Source organism: Falco biarmicus, chromosome 6 (genome assembly GCF_023638135.1).
Source record: "Falco biarmicus isolate bFalBia1 chromosome 6, bFalBia1.pri, whole genome shotgun sequence".
Classification (NCBI taxonomy): domain Eukaryota; kingdom Metazoa; phylum Chordata; class Aves; order Falconiformes; family Falconidae; genus Falco; species Falco biarmicus.
The window spans coordinates 72,261,135-72,284,026 of record NC_079293.1 but is presented as its reverse complement, the minus strand read 5'-3'; the positions used below and the strand labels follow the sequence as shown (position 1 = coordinate 72,284,026).

Below are 22,892 nucleotides of genomic sequence, written 5' to 3'. Positions count from 1 at the left end.
TCAGACATGCTTTTTAAAAATGGTTCATGGTTTAAAAATGGTTAAAAATTGAAGTCACCAACTAAATATCTTAAAGCTTCTTTTTTGAGCAGAAACAAATTTTCATTTAGTATGTTGGAATAAGTTGTGATTTTCTCAGTCTTAACTTATATCTGTATTGCTGCCTGAGAGTACCTCTAAAATGAAGTGGAAGGTGCTGATGAACTGAGATTTAGAGACAGTGCAGCTTGATTTGGATTGGATCCTACTCTAGTAAATGCATATAGGGGACAGCAGCACTGCAGAGTTTGTAGAGTACAGACCATACATCCAGGAACCCATCCCGCATTATTTATGCATCTAAAACAGCCTACTAATTTTTAGAATTAACTATACCAAAAGACGGCTTAGTATACTAGACTGATAGTGTAGCCTTCCTGGAAATTAAGCATGAGGGAAAGACAATAAATAGTTGTCAAGCCAGTAGACAATATTTTTTAAATATTGTCCTGTGAAATATCCTTAAGTTTGAGGCCTGAAGATGCAAATCTCTCATATCCAACTGTTGACATGTGTGTGTGTGTATGTCTCTGTGTGTGTGTGTATGTGTTTTTGCTGGTATGTAGATATAACAGATGGTTTGTAACGTTAGATTAAGACACAGCTGTTAAAACACTAGCATTCGTTTTATAGCTGTGTTTTGTTTGCCATACAGAATAATTTTTATAGCATTAATCCAACAGATCATGTTCTTCCTTAAGTTTGCATCATATTCTTTATGTGCATAGTTGTATTGGAGCAGTGTCATGTCCTGTTCTTTCCAAGCCATATATAACAAAACCCCTGACTTTTTCATTGTTAGAGCATTGTTGTATTACCTATTTCTTTTGATTTTCAATTTGGGCTGTGAATACTGGACAGAGTCAAGAAAAGTTTCAATATGTAACTAAACCCATCTGTAAAATCATTTGGCACAACTGGTTTGGGGTTTTTAATATGATAATAACATTATAAAGCAACAGTCTTAGCGGATATTGCAAGATTGTTCCCTGAAGTACTTAGTTTAGATTCATTATGGGTTTTCACAGGAGCAAAATTAAGTCAGTTAACCTATGCCCAAGGAGATGTTGATCCCAATGTAGCCCAGGTAAGACATGAGAGTTTTGAATGGTAATTCATTCTTTTGAGATCACTTTCTCAAAGTAAGTTTATTGCAATAACTGAATCGGCCATTGTATTCCCATATATGAAACCAGGTATTTTGGCTAGTGAGAGAATTTTTACAGCAGAATGACTGCCAAGGTAGTAGCAAATAGAGCTTTCTAAATTTATTTACTGTGTTTTTTCTCTTGCAGACTTCTGTCTGCAAAAGGTTATGTTCCTGGGTTTTAACAACATCATCGCCTGTTCTCTGCCATAGCAAGAAGTCTATGTCTTCTGTGTTGCAGAGCTAATGCTATAAAACTCAAGGGTTGACCTTAAACATATCCTTGTAATGTTTTCTGGGTCTGGCTTGGTCCAGGACAGTTGAACTCTATTTTCAATGGTTATGAACACACCAGATGTCCTGAGCAGCATGGCTTAAGGTTCATATTGACTAGCTGTAAGGTCAGCTTAGCTGTGCCCAGTTCTTCATCCTCCAGTAACATGTCTCTTTTGCACCTCTTGCATTGGCACCAGAGTTTGCCCAAACCTATTGTCATGAAGGAGCTAAACCAGTGAAAAAACTAAGCCTAGGAAAAAAGTGAATTGATCAGCCTAGGTGTATTATATAGGAACAATATTTAGAAACTAACACTTAAAGGTCTCAGCATTCGAGATGTTATCCTGACTTTTTTAGACTACTAATGGTCCAAATACAGCATGTCTGGCTTTGCAGTTAGTGTTATGGACAGTTTAAATCAATCTTAAACCCAAGTATGTGCAATGGAGGTTGGTGGCAGGGGACAGGGCATGGGTCAATAAACTTCCAGCCGTTGTGAAGCTACACCCTGAAGTGTGTTAGATGACAACTGTAGTTTGTCCTGAATTCACAGCCATATAGGAGGATGATGATGACAACTGTACAGTTCACATTTACTTTTAAGCAAGTCAGCATACTGTAGATTCCCATGGGTACTCTGTCAAGAAGCACTTTGGCTTGAATGTCAGAATTCAGAAAACAGAAGCCACCTTGCATCCTCATCCCAGTGGAAAACATAGAGATTCATGTAGTCTGCATTGGCTTGTAATATTAAGCTCTCTTGGATATTCTGATATGTCATCTGTGTAAAAAAAACAACCCACAGTTAATGAAGTCACACATGAAACAGTAGAAGTCATCAAGCCTTTGAGAAATAAAATAATCTTCAATAGTGTCCTGGTTTCAGCTGGGATAGAGTTAATTTTCATCTTAGTAGCTGGTGCAGTGATGTGTTCTGGATTTGGTGTGAGAAAAATGTTGATAGGACACTGATTTTTGTAGTTGTTGCTGGGTGATGTTTATACTAAGTCAAGGACTTTTCAGCTTCTTGGGCCCTGCCAGCCAGAGTTAAACCAGGACAAATAGGCGTATTCAGTGTTGCTTTCATGGTATTTCAGAAATCCAACTTGTCTAATTTTATTCTGCAGGGTATGAATGTTGTTTATTATCTGGCAGACACTGTTATTCTGTATATTGATGGCAGTAAAACTGAAAACATGAAGCATATCTGGTGATTTTTGAATCTCTGCTATTCAGTTGTATATTCAGCTGTGTATTCAGCTATAAAGTTATCTGTATTTTCCCTCACGTTTCTGATTTTTAGAAATTCCCTTTTTTGTGAGTGCTGAAGAACTTGATCTGGCTATTGACTCCGTTGTGTGCTCTCAAGTTAGTGTCAGGTCTTCTAACAAATTTTCCTAGCAAATGCTTTTCCTTATTCACTCAGCAAGATAAAGTTTTGAGCACCATGCCAACAGTGAATTGTTTATACTCTTGACTCCTGTTATCCTTCAAGGAGACAGACCTCCCTTGAGTTGGCAGAAATAGTCCATGAGTCCCTGACATGCAGATCAGTCTGCAGTGGCAGAGTTGAGGGAAAGAAAAGGTTGTTATCACTAATGTTCCACTTCTTGTAAGGGTTATCTTTCTCCTTCCTACAGTGACAGTGGCACTGGAGCATTTTTGTGGCATCAAAGCAGGGATTACACTCAGTATATACTTGGAAGGTTGTCTTTGCAACCACAGGAGATGGAAAGGTGTCATTTAAATGAAAAATACTAGTTTGTCAAGACTTACAGCTCCTGCCCAATAGTCTCTTGTCCAGGCAAGTGTGTTTTTTAGTGTCTTAACTTAATAGTATCTAAAATATAGTCCAGAGGACTATATATTTATTTCTCTGTAATACTTTGGAATCCTCCCAAGCCCATCACAGCAGGCATATGGAGAGGAAGGAGGAAGTCCAAGCAGTCTCAGCTGTCTTATAAAAACTAACACTTCTTGCAAATGGAAATTGTTACCAGGACCACCCATCTGCATTCATCGGTTCCTAAACATGAAGATCACATTTAGGAAAAGTGCAAATTGACAGATGGATGCCATCTTTTCAATGTCTTCCAAAGGAACTTCAGAATTTAAAATCAAGCAGTAGACTTTTTTAAAGAACAAGAGCAGATGGCTGTTTTTTAGTCGTATAGACAGAGATTAACGTCATTTGCTGTCTTTTGACTACTTTCATCTTTATTTTACCTGGTTTTTTTCTGCAGTTGAGAAATTAACCTCGGCTGTCTCTTTACAGACCAGAAAGCTTAGGATGGTTTGCATGATTGCTACCCTTTCACAAGTAAGGCAAGTAAAATAACTGGTCTTAGGTTTTAAAGTGAGTAACAGGGTGATTGTCTGGTTCAACCTATAGCATGAGAAAAAATAATTTTAAACCATACTAATTACTTGACATTTTTTTGGTTGGAGTGACTTAATAGCTATTGAAATGTGGACATATATTTTTAGTACTAAGGTAAAACAATCCTAATTTTTTTACTTCCCAGTCCCTAAAGTAGTGCAGTGTCAATCTAATCCTCATTGCAACCATAATTTTTCCAGCTAACATCAAATTATGAGACACAGGATATTGGAAGGCAGTGGGTTATGTGGTTCATAAGAGTTCATATAGATAATATGAGAAGAGCTTTTTCCATGCTGAAGAGGAAAGCTTAACAGACAGCTACAATTATGACCCCATTTGGCTTTTTCATACATGCATCACTGTGCAAAGCTAGGAATAATTACCAAAAAAAAGTATACCTAAGTTTCTCTAGACAAGGAAGTTAATGGTGAGGCAAGCTTTGAATGTACATTATGCTAACTATTCTACACTAAATTTGTCTTAGAACTGTGCATTAAAAGCAGGCTTGGGCAAATTAGCCTGTTGGCTTTTGAAAATGGGATGAAGTGTCTGTGCAATAAAGCTGCATTTCTATTGATTCCAAAAGAAATAGACTTTTACACACCTGACCGCATGTTTCTGGCTACGTGGCGCTATGTAGCTCAAGGCTAAACTGAGTGGAAAGGAAGTAGCTTTCTGTTAGATCTGGCTACGGTTTTTTGAACAAGTTAGTGCCCCAGATCACTCGCTGATTTTTGCAAATCTCCAGCTCTGCTGTGCCTCTGTGAGCACTCCTTAATCTTTAGGAAACACCAGTTAGGTGAAGGCAGGGCTCTTAAGTACAGCCTCATTTGAAGTTAGCATCAACAGCTGAAGTGCTACAGGAGTTGTTCAGTGCAGGATATTATCTTACAAGAAATATTTGCAGGTTAAGTGTGTGTACCAGCATGACTGTGGGCTATAGGCTTCAGCAAGCCTAGCAAGCTTCAGAGGAGTGTGCAGGTCAGAGCCATTGGAGAACAGATTTCTACTGTCTCAAGAAAACGAATACTGCTTGTAACAATCTCCAGAGAGAGCATTCACATGAACTGTCAGAGCTGTGAGAGCCTTTCAACTGGAGAAGACGTGTAGTTATTAAAAGCAGGAGGCAGTAACATGTTCAGTCTAACTAGCAGTTGTCTGAATGAGTTAAATCTAACTGTAGCTTCTGTGATTCTTCTCGGGAGGTAGCCTGGAAAGCATTATTGTCCATGCACTTTGAGATACCATTCACGATTTTTTCCTAATGAATAGCAAGCTAAATTCAAACATAGGGCAACACAGGACAGAAAGAGCACGTCATATGACAGGCCTGAGACAGGATGTGCCCTGAGGCAATTGCTTCTACCAGAGAGTTGCAACAGTAATTGATAGTCACGGCATCACTCTTTTCCCATGAGCCTGAGGGAACAAAACTTCCCTCCTTCTGTCTGTGAGTTTATGGGAATGCTTCCTGTTTAGTTTGCTGTTAAAAGAAAGGAATATATGAACAAACAGAATAGTGAAAGATCACCAAAGTAGTTTCATTTCATCTTGCAATAATGTCACTTCCCAAGTAACAGCCAGCTAAATAACTACCGATGTGTAAAATAAAAGGTAGAATTTGGTTTATTATTTCTCAGTAATATGAGAAGTCTGAAACTGTAACACAGTTCCATGGTGTATTTATAGTTAGTTACTGCTCTTGCTTTGTAACCAAAAGCAAGAATTTGTTTAAAAAATATTTTGGGGGAAAATATCTCCACATATTATTTTGGCTGTCCTTTGTCTTTCATCCCCTCCTGAAGGAAAAAAAAAAACCCAAACCAAAACAACAACAACAAAAAAAACCCAACACAAAACCTGAAATAAAACAAAGGCAAACAGAAAATTTCTACTCTCTGTTAGGGTATGGCCATTAAAACATTTTCAGCCGATCAGAATTGTAGGGAGGGAAGGAGTTGGGGCCACACTGCTGGGAATTGGGAAATTTCTTAAAGCAACTTTGCTACCAGCAAAGTAAGTTCTGGGGAAGAGGGAAAGAGAGATGAGTAAGGTTGTACTGTAAGTTGGACTGCTCTGAGGAAAGCGGTGATACCTGATGGTGGCATGTTATTTGATACACATCGCCTGCATGGCAAAGCAAAGGAGGGATGAGGGTGTTCTGACTCAGCCTGAAAAAAAGCCGAGTTCATAATACTGCTGCTGTCACTGGGTTTGAAAGAATTTACATGGTTGTAACGATTGTTCTCAGAGGTGGAAGGACCAGTGGGTGTACAGCTGTAGATATGTTACACAGTTATGTGATCTGGCATATTTTAAATACTTAAGTACCTTCAGGAGTGAAGAAGTGTTTATCTCTTCTTAAACACTTATCTCTTCCCTTTCTTGGATTTCCCAGGACATGGCCTGAATTATTGAAATCAGTTTGGCTATCACATCTTCTCTTGTCCTTGTCCTCTTCCTTTTTCCTCTGTATGTCAAGTTGTTCAACAGGCATTCTTCAACAGCACGTCCCACTGAAACAGAGAGCCTTTTGTTCGGCACCAGTGGAGTAGGGCTAAATGTCATAACTTGCACAGTGTCCTTGGGCAAGAGCATAAAAAAAAGTCTTTTAATCTCTCTGGCTTTATTTTTAATAGTGAACAACATAATCAGTAGGTGGAAGTGACTTTTCATCTGAGGAGCTGGAACGGGGTGAGATAATTTTAGAGATAGGGTGGTTACAGACTGAGCTGCTTACAGGCACAAATGCTGCTGTTACTGGTTAAAAGCAAATAAGTCTCTTTTTCTGCATTGCCAGGAGTGGTTGTAGGGTGTTTGCTTCTGTTAAGCTTAGCCTCTTCATGATTTTAAAATAAACTGATTTGATATAATTCATAAGAGAGTTTTTGTCTGCCTGCAGTTGCTATTTTGAGACAGAATGATGTGAGAGAGGCCTGGAGTTGCTGAGAAACAGAACAGCCAGCACTAGGGGAACAGTCCTATTAAATTACCCCTGCTTAAGTGTATTTCTTCAGTGTTGTTGTGGTTGAGTATATCTGTACTGTGTCCTCAGGAGTATGCTGAGGCCATGCTGAAAATCAGACTAGTTTTCTGCAGCTCTAAAGAACGAACCATAAGTCCATCTAATGTCTGCTCCAGGGGACTTTGTCAGGGAAGATTCAGTTACACTAGTGTTGCATCAAATGTTTCAGCATCTTCCCTCCAGCTGCCATGCCAAAAGGGTCTCTCTGTAGACCCTGCATCATATCTGTCAGGCCCCTGAGAGGACAGATCTTGTCCCTGATTGTCCAGGCCCATGTGGATGTCTTAGAAAATAAATGGTATCTTAGACAGAAGGAGAGGCTGGTGTTTAGGCAGCTGTCTCCCTGCCTGTTTGAGCACCCTGTAACTTAGCCCTCAAGCTGCTGAAGGGGAGGGCCAGGGAATGCACTGCACTTACTGAGAGTGCTCTTTCAGACCCTGGAGCCATTGCCAAAGAGTGCCATCTGCATCCCCATTTTTGGAGGTTTCCTGTCTCGGTTCCAATATCCCCTTGGACACCATTGGCGGTTTCCTTTGGAGTTGGCTGAAAGCCATTACAACAGCCACCTGCCCATAGCAGGATCAACAGGATACAAGGAAGTACTGGTACCTTTCTGTTCCCTTCAACTTGCTTTACTACATTTCCTTTGCTTTGCAGTAGCTATGATCTGGAGCTCCATTTGCAGTTTTCTTAGGTGCGCACCTTGAGATAGTCTGGGATCTTCCTAAATGGTACAGCTTTCTGCAAATCAACAAAAAACAAACAAATCTTTTCCTGTTGCCTCACCTTCATTAAAAGAGACATTTCTGAAGTATTTTTTTTAATGGAAGGTGTATCAAAGGAGCATAATAGAGCATTTGTCAGGAGAACTTGTAATTTAGGTATGGGCACATGCAAAACTGCAGTGGCAGGAGGAAAGACTTTGGGGGGGGCAGGTATTAAGTCAGTAGCTCTTTTTCATAAAGATGTAACTTGATTTTCTTATTTTCAAGGTTCTTTGAAAAGAAGGGAAGTTAAAAACTTCCCAAAGTAAAAATGGAGTTTTCCTTTTGTTTTCTCTTTCCATCAAATAAAGGCAGACTATTATCTTAAGCTTTTCTGGTTCATGTCAGGCATCATAACTACCTGGAATCCATTTCTTGGATCCTTGTTGTCAAACAAATAGCTTTAACTGTGTTATAGGCAATAACTATTTAAAAATAAAAACATATATTGCCAAATAGCAAGTGTTTCTTGAGTAACAATGAGCTTGTAAATGTAAATATTTTCTGACTATTGCTGTCTTTTTCCTTGTTAATAGTTCTGAAGGCTTATATTGCGCTTCATACAAGGTGTTGCCAAATTGCATGGCTCTGTTGTCAAGTGACAACATTTTCAAAAATGCATAACACTGAAGAGAATTTAATCAGCATGATAAATACTGATGATGTTTTTTTAAAAAAATCAGTAAAATCACAGCATGGTTGTGTTTTGTAGTCCAAAAATTAACCTTTTACAGCAAAGGAGGCATATAGGAATATTAGGAGGAGTAAGGAGGCGATAAGGAAGAACTGAAATGTGAAACTTTTCCTCCTCATTTCTAGCAATTGTCTTTTATATTGCCACAGAAGATGACCTATTTTTTGTTGTTGGGTCTGTTCTGTTCTATAGTTTGGAATAAAAAAATATTGAATCAGTTTAAAATACTTCTCAGGAAATTGCTGTTTGAATAATATACTCTTTCTACAGCCTAGTCTTCAGCTGCAGTTATAATAAGATTCAGGGTTTATATATATATATATACACACACACACACACACACACACATACATGTGCATCTAGCAGCGTTTGTGCTTCTGCTATTGTACCACAAATTCTGAACACTAGACTTCTTGCTTTATAATCCTGCTAGGCTGTGGAGAAGAGGAAACTTTGGTATCAAGAAAATGGACTTTTTATAAAAAATTATCTGGAACAGAGCTTGTGTTAGCGTTGCTGTTGATCAAGCAGCTGTCACCTTTTCCCTTCAAGCTATGATTTGAAATATAATCAAGGGGAAGTGGCATACTAAAATGTCACTGCTCTTTCTCTGGTCTGGAGGTAGCAGAGTAATTCAGCATTCGTATTTGTGATACATTTTCTTTCAGTGCTTCCAGGAGGAGAGTTCCTATCACTGTTAGGTAAACCTGTGATAAAGCAACACAGTAGCACAAGACAACTAATTTTTTTCAGGCTGCGATTTCACAGTGCTTTCTGATGGCTAGTCAAGAAATGTTATTTCACTGTGATTATAGCCCTATTCTGAAAGCTAGAAAGTTCTATGTTTGCATGAGATTTTATATAACCATGATAGCATGCATGTTGGGACTCTTTTCCTTCTATCATCAGAGAATATCTGTAGAACTGAGATTTTAACAGATAGGTTCTCTTTGGTTGGACAAGATGCTGTGGGAAGACTGCAATGGAAAATGTCCTGTGTTTACATTTTATAGGAGGCTATGAAGAACACTGCCCTGCAGAAGAAATGCAAGAAATAGATTATTTACAATTATTATGTCATGATCCAAAAACAATATTTGAAAGATCACAGTATGCTATATTTCTATGCTGTCAAGGAATCTTGCATTATCTAACATTCCTCAGACTGTAATCTCATCAACTGAATGCAAGTTTTTCTTACTATCCTACTAAATAAGCAGCTAGCAGTTCATGGTGTGGCTGTCAGTTACACAAGCACTAAAAGGAATCAAGTTTGTGTGACTTATGGGAGAGAGTCAAGCTAAGCCTGAATCTTCAGAGGTGTTTAGCTGTCTAATTCCCGTTGATTTTCATGCAAATTGAGTACATAAATGTCCCTTGTGAATCTTTGTCATTGTCCCCAGGCTTCTTGATTGCCTGTCTTCCTAAAATACCTGAGTGCTGTGTTATGATGATTACTTCTTCCAGCAGACAAAGTTCAGAAAAAGAAGCTTGCGGTTATGGTCGTGAAAGCCCTAACACATCATGAGACAAATTGTAGCTTCCGTGCTGAAGTGTTCTGCAAATGTGCTGTTTGTAGCTATTGAATTCTTCTTTTTCTTTTCTAGCCATTTCATCCAATGGTGAATTTGGAATGCTCGAGAGATTTTCGACCATTTCTGTGTGCCCTCTATGCTCCTGTGTGCATGGAGTACGGCCGTGTCACTCTCCCCTGTCGCAGACTCTGTCAAAGAGCATACAGCGAGTGTTCCAAACTCATGGAGATGTTTGGGGTCTCTTGGCCTGAGGATATGGAGTGCACCAGGTGAGCAAATCTGGTTGGGTTTTTTTGTTTTGTTTTGTTTTGGGTTTGGTTTTTTATTTTTTTTAAAATCCCAGGATAAAATTTTAGTATGATCTAGGATGTCTTATGATCTGAAACAGATGTTTTAAATGTATTCCATTACAAGTGCCCTTATTTTCCCTTGCATTTGTGTAACAGCTTGTTTCCTGGGGTGGAAACTGAGTTCATATTTCTATCACCTGCCCAAAGGAAAAGTTGAAAATTTCTGTGGGCAGTTACTATAAACAGCATGTGCATATTCTTAAATGAATAAATATACCCACCTGTTTTTCTTCTTCCTTGTCACTTATGCTGACCTGGTTTTGTCTGCTATACCAAAGTTGAATAGGTGATACTGTTATAAATTTCTCTGAGAGTCGGGCAAAATTGCATACGCTAGATATTAATGGCCCTTTTCTGAAGGGGGAGCTGGCTGGTCTTGATGAGTGTATAAAATCTCAAACCTCTGTTTTCAGAGCATCTAATGCTTGTTGAGCTTGTGTGTAAACAGATGTTTTCAGCTTTACATTACACAAGTAACTTTATATAAGGTATTTGATGATGCTCCAATCTATATGAAACAGAATATATATGAAATGGAAAACAGTATCTTTATGCTTTGGTGTTTTGTTTTTTTTAAGTGATTTCACAGCTAATAAAATACAGGAAAAGAAACAGGAAGAAATAGTCTGTCTTACAGTTGGATTAGCGGGAACGAAAACCAAAACTTTTAGCAAAAGAATAAGTCAGAGGATGCTTTTAGGTCCAGATAACCTGCATCGAAGATGGCTATAACTCCATGCACCAAACAGATGCCTGGGCCCTTTAGGTCCTCCCATCTCGTCAGTAAGGCTCAGGTAGTAAAATTTCAAAGCCAGAGCTAAAACTACTGAAACTTTTGCTGGTGCTATGTTAATGCCATTGTGCCAGAACATGAACTGTGGCAGAGGAACAGCCATACTTAGCTTATGCTGCACTTGCTGAGGCGATAACATCTAGCAAAACAAGGAACTGGATAGCTAGGCGTGGAATCTCCCTCCAGTCTCTCCTTCAAAACTTTAGACTGTACTCCAGCAGTCCTTAGCCTCCAGTCAGAGTTTTATTTAATTACAGAAATATCTTCATCATAATTTCAATTTATTGAAGCTAGTAGCAGTGGTAGGTTGGATTTTTGTCTAACCAGTGCACCATCCTGTCTGATAGCAGCTAGTACAGTTGCTTAGGGAAAAGTTTTAAAATACTGTATAAAATCATGCTTCCCTGGGCACATAGTCTCCATTTACAGTAAACCTAAGTTTATAGACTTGCTGAGACGGATTTTGTGTCCTAACCTTTATGCTTAAAGCCGCAATGGGGCCCTTGTCCGTTTATTTCTCTGGTTTATTTTTAAACCTACTTTATAGTTTCAACATCCACTGCATTCTGGGACAATGAATTCTAGCATTTGTTTATACATAGCGCAGTATTTCATGAATTACCTGTTGTTTGGATCGTTCTTTAGTTTTGCTCCAGTTAGTATGTCTAAAGTCAGACATATAAATAAGGTTACTAGTCTTTGCAAAGTCTCTGTATATTTCTTGTAAATAATTATTTTCTTACTTTTTAGATTCCCAGATTGTGATGAGCCATATCCTCGTCTTGTTGACCTCAATTTAGCTGGGGAGCCCACAGAAGAGGCTCCAATGGCAGTACAGAGGGATTATGGCTTTTGGTGTCCTCGGGAGTTGAAAATAGACCCTGATCTGGGTTACTCTTTCCTGAGGGTACGGGACTGTTCCCCTCCTTGCCCCAATATGTACTTTCGGCGTGAAGAGCTCTCCTTTGCTCGCTACTTCATCGGAGTGATCTCCATCGTCTGCCTTTCTGCTACCTTGTTTACTTTTTTAACTTTTCTGATCGATGTCACAAGATTTCGCTATCCAGAAAGACCGATAATATTTTATGCTGTCTGTTACATGATGGTGTCATTAATTTTCTTCATTGGCTTTCTGCTTGAAGACCGAGTAGCGTGTAACGCATCTAGCCCTGCCCAGTACAAGGCTTCCACAGTGACACAGGGCTCTCACAACAAAGCTTGCACCATGCTATTCATGGTGCTCTATTTCTTTACCATGGCTGGCAGTGTTTGGTGGGTCATTCTGACCATCACATGGTTCTTGGCAGCTGTGCCAAAATGGGGCAGCGAAGCAATCGAGAAGAAAGCGTTGCTCTTCCATGCCAGTGCCTGGGGCATTCCAGGAACTCTAACCATCATCCTCTTAGCAATGAATAAAATTGAAGGTGACAATATTAGCGGCGTATGTTTTGTTGGCCTCTATGATGTGGATGCATTAAGATACTTTGTACTCGCACCTCTCTGCCTGTATGTTGTTGTTGGAGTTTCCCTTCTGCTAGCTGGCATTATCTCCCTCAATCGGGTTCGCATTGAAATCCCATTAGAAAAAGAGAACCAGGACAAACTAGTGAAGTTCATGATCCGGATTGGCGTGTTCAGTGTTTTGTACCTCGTGCCGCTGTTGGTTGTAATTGGCTGCTATTTCTATGAGCAGGCTTATCGAGGTGTGTGGGAGACGACATGGATTCAAGAACGCTGCAGAGAATATCACATCCCGTGTCCCTATCAGGTGAGGAAAACTATATGACATATTCAGGAGTGCAGAAAATGGATAATGGGGGGATGAGTTAAGACTTACTTGTCATCCCTAACTGAAAGAGCTGCTATTTGGACATGGGAAGGTTCTTGCCATACTCTAATTATCTGGATAATGCGTCAGGCCTTCTGGAAGACTAGGTATTATTGGGAAATCGGAGGCTTGCATCAGATGCTTTGTGGCTTTTTATGCAGTTTCTGGGCTGTATGGGACCTATACAGGATATAAAGATGCTATTTTAAACCAACTTCAGGAACAGGATTTAATGAGTTTATTTTTGGTCATTAGAGATGTGTTACAAGTTTTGCTCTGAAGAAATTTTGGCACTTAAGCTGCATTGTCATCAGCCTGATTGCTGCTTTTTCTAGTTTTTGTTGCTCATCTGTAACAGTTTAGTTGCTTTGATTAGCCTAGAGGTTTTGTGCTTATTTTAGAGCAGCCTATGCATGTGTCAGAAATGTCTGTATAAAATCTTACTTGAAGTGTCTTCTGAAGGAAACCAGAGCTTTACCGCTCATCGGTTTTGTTTTTTTTTCAAGAAAATTACACTTACCTGCTCAATTTGTTCAATTGAGTTATCACAGGAACAGAAGCCTCTAAGAGGACTAGATTTCAAACTGTCCACTGTTTACTTCAGTGTTACACTGGTGCAAAGGAAGCGTTGTAAGTATTAATTACTTGAAGCCTACTTTCCTTTTTGAACCAAAGTGGCAGATTGGTTTTGGAATGATATTGCTTAGATATTTTCTGCAACTTATTTGGAAGATCTTTATTTCAAGAAGATTGTACAATAAGCATCTATTATATAGCTGCACATGCAGGGGTATAAAAAGGAGTTATTTTGGCTCTAAAGCAGTTAAAACATCAGCTGGATCATCAAAGCTCACATTTTAATGCCATAAAATATCGCTTAAAGGTTTGGCTTAGTCTATATAGCTTGATAATAATCTTTTTATTACCTTTTAACCCTTTTATTGTTTTCTCTGTTAGATTTTATTAGGGTGTGACTCTTCCCTCCCATCCAATGTGTGAGCATTTTTATGGCAGGAAATATCTGTCAGTGGGTGTGTTCAGTTTATTTGCCTGATTGAGTCTTCATTGCTGCAGGTTTTAATATGTTAAATGGACTGGTGGTTAAAAAGAGAGAAAAAGAGGGACACGTGGTTTTCTCTGTTAATTTCAAATACCCATCATATGCCAATCTAAAACTTGTGTAAGAGTCTATAAAATCAAAAGGATTCTGCTTTCTCATAAGTTAAACAAAAAACTTTTAAACCTTGAAACTTCTGTCTGAGGGCTAAAATCCTGGCTAGTGGAGTAATGAAAGCATGTAGTAAAATGCTACTCAAATCTCTAGAAAACCGTTAACATAATGGCTCAGCGGGAGTCAAAAGAACAATAATGGTTTCATTCACATCAAATTGGGTTGAAGGACCCGGAGACCCTGGGGAGTATTAGAAGGGTTTTTCTTCTAGCCCATCCAATTTTTTTCTTAAACTAAACATGCTTCCCTAATTAAACTATCCAGACTTACAATTGAAACAGACTTCCAAAGCTGTGGGGAAAAATAATTTTATCCTTAGATTGTACTAAAATATAGTATCAAATCAGGGGAAAATTTAAGGCTTTGTGGAGAGTATTGCTCACTTGCAAAATACGACCATATTATTTTCTGAGCCTTGATTTTACTTAACTTAGAGTATTTGAATATCAGTTTCTGAGATGAGACTATCCTAAATTGAGAGTTGTAGTTGATTACACAGTGTTTTATGTGCAAAACATACGCAGGATTGTGGTAGTTGGGATTTGATACTTGCACAGGCACACTTTTTTCAACACCAGCAAATCTGAGGTTAAAAATTCATTAGTCCATTCAACCGTTACATCATCTTTGCCATCAGAGGATGATGGCACAGTAACTCATTCTGGAAAACTGCTAATGGGGGAGTTCAACTATGCAGCTGCTACAGGCATGCCTCCCTCCTGTGTGACTGCTTCATGCAGGAGATACTGCGGGGTTAATAATTTACTGCAGATTGCCCTGGCTGCTGCTAAACCAAAGAGGGCCTTGGCAGCTGGTGTTCAAATGAAAAATAGACATCATGTTGCATTGACTACCTAAAGGGCTAAATATTCCCAAAATGGAGGAGGCAACAAAATACCTTTATGCTTCAATCTTGATTTCTGGCTACCTGCATGTTTCCTGGGTTAACCCAGCAACATATTAGTATGGAGGGAGGCATCTGTTGCTTTCCTTGTGAAATAAAAACTTTTTTTTTTTCCCCATAAAGACAGGAAATCAATATCCTAGTATTTCCTCTCTTTGAGGAATAAGCACAGGGCAAAAAAGACCTCATTTTACCTTGCCTTCAGCATCCTCAGCACTCCACGTTACTGGGAGAGGCTGGAAAAGAGGGGAGGCGTTTGTACAAACTGGCAGTAGCTCTCTCCCCACGAGCCCATCCCGGACCTCAGTTTTCTGTAGCATCAGGGGCTGCTGCAGGTCAGGCAGTAGCTTTAGTATGTTGCCTGGGCAGCAACGGCAGGTAAAATGCTAGGCAGCAGTCGTCCCTCTCATACCATGACTGTGAGGGCTCAGATGAGTTCCAAGATGAGCCCTCAAAAGTTGAGTGGAGTGAATAGTGTCTCCTTGAGTCTTCCTTTAGTAAGGAAGAAGCTACTATGTTGAGAGATGGGCTTTATTTACAGTATATACAATATATCTAACATGATTCAGAAATGTAGTTGCACTTTCCCCACTATAAGGGAAATGCATTGTTTTCATGGATGTCAACTTAAACAGGCAACTTGGGGAGTTGCATTTTGTATCAACTTGGACAAATATCTTAATTCAGTTAAAAATATCAAGGTTGCTATATTACAGCACCCTTCTTTCAATATGAATAATGGCAAGATGACTAAGGTGTTAACCACAAGTAATTATTTTTATTGTTTCTGATGCTAGAGCTATTTGCAGTGACTGCAATGATGTAATCTTTCCAGTCAGTATTACGTCCCTGTGAAATACCTGCTCACAGTGGCCTAAAAATGTCGTAACCCACCCCCTCCATTTTCACTGAGGTCAGAATATTTTTCTTTTCCTGGAGGGGGGAGTACTGCCTTTGTAATCTACTTTCAGCACAGCAATATTCAAGTGGGGAGCTGAATTTTATGTTGGTATTCCACTTCTCGCTCATTGCCTTAAAAAATTAATTCATGCTTGATCTCAAAAAATGGATTAATGTTTTTGGTCAAGAGGAGTTCATGCACTAGGAAGTGAAATTTAATTTTCACTAGCTGTAGAACCTGGTACTCCCATCATAAACATAGCATTTTAACTGGGCTGTGTGCATTACATGTTCTTCAGGTCAGACTTTTATCTCATATATAGTCCTTTTTATGAGAGTATAGCACAATTTTATGTGAAGGTAAAATAGAGAAATGAAGGGAAAGAAGCAGGGAAGTATGATACAATCCAGTCATAAATTTGTCACATCTAGTCATCTCTTTTGCTACAGTCGAAAATACATGTTTTGCTGCTTCTTCTTCTGCTTCCGTTTGTAACAGTGGTGTTTCTACCAATATCATGTGATTATTCAGAAGGAAGAGCCTTGCAACAGAGTTGGATTTTTGTAAAGTTGGGCTCAGGGAGGGACATTTGGGAAAATAAAATTCTGCATGTTCCTATTGCTTTTCAGCATGGCTATCGTCTCCATCATCTGTCTAATAATTTTACCGCTCATAACAAGTTCTTGATATGGGCTTGGCTCTTTAGTCTGCAGTCCTGACCCAATGGTGAGCTTTCAAAGCTTGTCTCTTTCCTCTCTTGCTTTGCAATTTCTACCTTGTATGTTGATGGAGCATGTCATGCTATAGGAACTAATTCAGATAAGTGGTGGACTGGGATAGATTTTTGGCTGGTCGCTTTACAGAAGCACAGAATCGCTCGGGTTGACGGGACCTCTGGAAATCATCTTGCTCAACCCCACTGCTCAAGCCGGGTCAGCCCAGGACTGGATCCAGTCAGGTTTTGAATTCCTGTTGCCTTAAAAGCTGTGAGTTTCTTTCTATCAGGTGCCTAAGCTCAGATACATCTGATGTTGGGTAAAAAGTAGGGGGAAAGGGGAAGAAACCCCCATTTGTAGTGCACTTAGCTGCTGTTACATATTCTTCTCCTCCAGGCACCACAGTGTTTTTGTTCTTTACAAGGAGAGTGTCAGAGTTTTGTTCTTGGAAATTGCAAAGACAGACAAATTGGGACACAGTTACCTGCCCCAGTCTGTGAAAGTATCTCTCAAAACTGGGATGAATTTGGCTGCAAAGTGAAATAGTTACTCAGCAAAGTCAGTCTCCAAAGGTGGTTGTAATGTATGTTTTTCTTATGAAAAGTAGGAGTTCAAAATGGTGAATACAGTTTTACTAGCCCAGAGAAAAGGGAAGGGCTGCATCAAACCAGAAACATTCCAAGTTGGAAGAAAGTGGTAATTGTCTTCTTCCCAAGGTAAGGAAATGTGTCTGCTTTCTTGAGATGGCAGAGTATGATGTCAAAAGCTTTTACCTCTTTTTTTTTTTTTTTTTTTAGTCCCATAATGGCAGATTTCCTGCAAAGTAAAGAAGGTCCTGAGTTAAGATTCATTTCTTTTAAATCCAAATGTAAATAGACTCTCCATAGTTCTCACCAGTGCTTCAGGGCTAGGCTAGGCACTGTGCTGATGGGAGAGACATCTAATTTAGATGTTAAGGAGGAAAGAAAAGAAAAATAAACTATTTCAAAGACATTTGCTACCCTAGTGAGAGTCCTTGAGAGATGAAACTAAGCAGTATGAATTATCTTTGCTTGTGATCTGATATTCATAATTGCTTCACCGGATTAAAAGACCATAGTGCTATCTTGCTAAGAGTGAAGGTGGTGCTCCCTGCTTTTCTTTTCAATATTATTCAGAGGAATGGAAGCAGATGTGGATAGCACAATTGATTTACTGTTGATGGGGAAAACCTGGATAGCAGGGTGAGTTTAGAACAAATTGTAGACTTTAATTTTGTATTGGAAACTCTTATTTTTCATTAGGAACTCGGTTTTGTGTTGTATGCTGAATATCCGTCCAGTCTTGTTCAGTCATTATTGTAATGTACTCCAGGTAGATCCCTAAGCCCAGAACCAGGAGTAAAAATAGTGATGAATACGTTTAGACGTGGAAGGCTTTAAAATGTGTAGATCCAGTTATGGAGTCTGTTTACAACCTACTTACCCAACGTATGGCACTGTGCCTGTGCAGTGTCTTCTTCACTATATCGTCTGTTTTTCAGCTTTGGGCTTGGCCTCGTATAAACCAGCAGAATTTGAGAGATAAAATAACAAACATCTATCAGAGTGAAAACAATGTGAAAATGAAGAACAGCTACTGAGAGCAGCTTTCCTTTATTTAATTTCAGATGTCTTTACCTAAGCCAGGTGTCCTTGCCTCCTTTTATAGCTGAAGCTGAGAAATGAGCATTTTTATAGTGATTAATTGGACAGTCAAATGAATTGTATCCTGACTTTATTGTCGGTTTGAAGAGGTAACACCTGCTGTCATTGGATGATTCTATGTTAGTGTTTTTGCTACAAAATTATGGGGTATTTTTGGGGGGAAGGGGTAAGAGAGGTTGGAGGATTTTTGCAATCTGTCCCCTTCAAAAATCAGAATATGCCTCAACACCTTTTAAACACACTTTCTAGATCCTGACCAGTCTTGGCTTGAATAGCAGCCATTCCAGAAAGAAAACTGGATATCATGGGTTTTGCTCATTTTTGAAGAAAGTACATAAGTAAGCACCTAAGGCCACAGTACTTGGAAGGACAGAGGCTTGCATTTGGGAATCCCATGGACGGATAATTTTTGTTTTGCTAAGCATCATATAAACATGCTTCAACGACTGACAGAGAAGTCTACTTATGCAAGAACAGTGAACACAACTATTTTTGCAAATGTAATTTTAACCAATTGAGTTCTTGAAGCAGTTAGTACACTTATGTCTTTAAATCTTTTCTATTTTCCTTCTGATCTTTGCTTTAAAAAAAATCAAAACTGCCTTGGCATTTTTAAGGACTTTAATAATTAAGGGCGATGCTGTAAGTTGGTGTAATACTGAATATCATTTCTATCAACATAGAAAATAGGAAGTCAGTTGAGCCAATTTTTTTTCCTCTTCACTCTACCTATTTCACTCCAAGATGAGGCCCCAGTCTTGCTGTGTAATAATGTCAAATGGGTTTTTACTGAAGATGAGAGTTCTCACCCACTCACTTCTGTTCATTGCTGGTGTCGGATAAAGAAGAGAGGATTAATTGTGGTTGCCTAAGATACCAAAAGCATAAATGGAAAGAATGTTTTGTTACGGTACCTCTTGTCTGTCAATGGCAGTTATATGTATCTAGTACAGGCACAAAAGAAAACAAAATACAAGCTTGCTAATATATTTCTGTTTTTATAGAAATTATACCACATTACAGATTATTTTAACGCATTATTTAACAGCTCAGATTGGAGAAATGGATTTTACTATTAGGATTAATCTCTGTCACCTGCTGATAATTTTGGCTCAAGAACTTGTCAGTTTTCATGTTTCTCATTTTCACAAAGGTACTTTTTGATCCTATCACAGTTAATTTTGTACTGGAACTTTTCAACATAATTTTAGATGTCTCAAAATTAACACTGTTGTGATAAAAATCTCTTCGTTTCAAACTGATTTGGATCACTAACAACTATAAACTGCTTTGTTTGTTTTGCATCCTTTTTAGAGGTTGCCCACGTAATGGGTGGGGGTAACATTGTTGAGTGTGTTTCATTCCCACTTGGCACAGCTTTGTCCTTCATTTATTTTATGCCTGGTGCACTGAACAAACACGGCAGGAACGTTGCTGAAAGCAGAAACTACGCGTAGCCTTCTTGCAGAACCGTTTCAGCACAGAACAGGTGCCAACTGAAAAGCAACTATGGTGATACAGTCGCGGTAGGCTGAGAGCCAAGAGTATGAGAGTGTCTAGTCATCTGCTCTGCTCTTCACTCTGCTGAGTATTATATCTCCTAGCGCCTACTTTTAACTAAAATCGGGCAGAAGCAAAAAAGACACTGAGACAAACTACTGTAAGTTCCGGCTTAGGTTTTGCAGCTCTGTCTCTTCATTTCTCCCCCACATTCTCACCCCCACAAAAGAGAAGAAAAACAAAGGAAAAAACCTTACTTCATAAACTGTATTTGTGTTCAGGTTTTATAGTGCTTCCCCCCACCCCCCAGATTCTTAATAGACATTTGAATTTACCGTAGAGATTTTTAAATTAGGTGATGGCAAAGTTGATTCACACGCACTTAAGAAATGCTCTTGTAGCAGACAGTCTTTTCCCATGGCTGCATTATGGGTGAAGTGTAGCCCCTGTTGACACAGGCTTTATTTTCATGCACAAATGCTTTAGAACAATTGCACATGCGGCCCAAAGAGAAGAAAAGACGGGGCTTGCAAACATCTTGCCAAAAACAGTGGCAAGAAGTAATTGTCGAGATACAGAGTCTCTGTTTGTGGGGTGCTGATCAAGTCAGGATGGAGTCTCCCCGCTTTTATTGGCTGCAATATATGGCATTTTCCAGTTTTTGCCATTTTCTCCACTAATCAGGGGGGTGCCACTGTCCTTTTAAATATAAAATAACTCAGCTGGTTTACCATCTGTGTTACAGTGGGTCTTCAGAAACACGCGGGGGAGTGCACTAAGCTGGATACAGAAAAGAGGCTTTGTTAAGAAATGTCTTAGCACCCTTTTTGTGTGGCACAGGCATAAAGAGAATATATTTAGAGATGTCTATAAATCTAGATTTCTCCTCCCACCTCTTTTTCATTAGTTATTGTTTAGAATTCCTCTCAGAAGAGGTAATAGATTTGCTTAAATCTGCCCTAACGAATTACTTCTTTTTGAATGTAATTATTCTGTCAAAAAAAAAAAAAAAAAAAAGTGGTTGAGATAAAACCATATTTTCCGTGTTGTTGTTTACTCGGAAGAAACTGAGCAAATCTGAATTATGAGTTAGGCTTCTTTCAGAAACAAAAATAACATCAGCTCAGAACAGCAACATTAATCACAGTATTACACTGCTTCCTAACAGTGATTCCGTTAATTTTGCTTGGTTTAGATGTTTAGGAAAAAGAATATATTAATGGGAAATTTCTCAGAATTCTTTGTTTCGTCATTAGTAATATCAGTCCTGTCTCCTCCTTGCACATCCAGGACTTTGATAAATCCAACACAGGATGCAACATACTCTCTTATCTCACATTGGCATGTATGCAATTTCCAGTCAATTAACATATTGAGTGAAAGCAATCATTTCATTCACATGACTCATTTCTGGCTGGGTGTTTTTTTATTGGATTGACTGAGCTAGAGCCAGAGGGAAATGGTGATTTCTCAACCTTTATCTTCAGACAGGCTGATTTGTACTTGTATCCAAGTATGACTCCTCAAGGTCATCTTTTTCTTTTTTTCCTTTCTTTTTATCCAGTATTTTGCTGAGGGTAACTTGCAGAGGAGGTCAGATCCTGCTATTTTTGAGTTCTCAGTTTCATTCCATTCTCTTTTTAATAAGCATACCTTATATGTGGAACAGCCTTTAATTCCGATTATTAAGGAAGCTCGCTTTTCCCACTGACTCTTTTAATTGCTATTAAAATGGCAATAAAAAAACTCAGTTAGGAGGTCTGATTTCTCTGGTTTTGAAGCACCAGTCACTCTTAACTGTCAGAATTGAATGTTAGCAAATCAGTCGCCTAAAAAAAGATTTATCTTTTCATTTTAATACATTAAAGGAAATTGCCTATAATCTGCATTTGAAAATTCTGAATAGCAGTGCATTCATTAATGATTATGACTTTTTCACTGGGTTTCAGGGTTGCTTTGAGATGTTGAGTAGTCATGTCAAAATAGCTGTAGACCAAATTGCAAAAAGAAAATCTTTAATGGGGTGTTAGCTGTAGATCTCTGCCAAATTCTTAGCAAATGCTGAACCTCGATGTTTGTAAGCCTGGATATTCTGCATCTGAGTGAATTTCAGTGAGATGGCTTTTGTTGTGCTGTGTAGCATTCCTTGACTATTGAGTGACTTGTCCTGTCAGCGTGGAAACACAAGGTACAATAAATTTCAGAGATACTGCACTTCTGTGCGTTTATTCCTAGTGATTTCAGAGGATCGTTACTATTTTCAACAAATTTTTAAAACTTGAGTCCTAGAAGGGTACTTAGATTTGGATGTCGTTGGTGTCAGACTAAGCAGCTCTGACAGTTAAACTGCTGACAATAGCTTTGCTTCTGAAAGCTTCAGCTTTTCAGGGAATTGTGATCGCAGTCATCATATCTATAATGCCCCTGGGCATAACATGAGCAACCAGCTCCCACTGTGAGTGTTCCGAGAGGTTTGCTTGGTGGTGTAACATAAAGCAGTTCAGCATACTGTCTGTAAATACACACATATAGAAAGATGTTTACTCTCTCCATTAAAACAATTTTGTTTCTAAACCTGAAATCAATACTACTAAGTAAAGACTATACTTAAAATAATAGACCTACTCTAATGATGGAATATAATGTGATATATGAACTAAGTTCACCTGTAAGACTGGTCCAGATCTCTCAGACATGTTCTGCGTACGCCTTGATCTTGGTAAACATCTGCTTAGCTTAGACATGGCTGGGCTATATAGCATGAAAATGTACAAATATTTGCACATTTCAAGTTTGATTTTTCTTTTACATTATTTGTATGAACAAACAATTCTCCCCAGCAGCATCCTGCTGTTAGTTCTTTTTTCTTAACAGAGAATTATTCTATTTCCTAGAAAAGTAAATGCAGACAAAGAACGCAGTATCTCTTCCCACCATGTGTGAAGGTTTGCTTTCCACATGAGCTGAGCCCACTCATGAATCAGGTGCAGCTTCAAAATTGAACTGCAGAACATAAATATACTTGTTGATATATATAAATAAGAATCTTTTTATACACAAAAGGCTGTATTTGAGTCATATAAAGAGCTGGGTTATTCACTTGTTTTCCATTAACAGTTTA

The 22,892-nt window shown here is 38.7% G+C and overlaps 1 protein-coding gene across 1 annotated transcript in view; it reads left to right on the top strand.

Annotated features, from left to right (window-relative positions):
- The window catches only part of FZD3 (frizzled class receptor 3), a 61,412-nt gene that overhangs the window by 18,967 nt on the left and 19,553 nt on the right, over window positions 1–22,892 (top strand). The window contains exons 3-4 of the mRNA XM_056344425.1: window positions 9,936–10,132; window positions 11,757–12,774. Coding sequence (XP_056200400.1) covers window positions 9,936–10,132; window positions 11,757–12,774 — 1,215 coding nt within the window. The remainder of the gene's footprint in view (window positions 1–9,935; window positions 10,133–11,756; window positions 12,775–22,892) is intronic.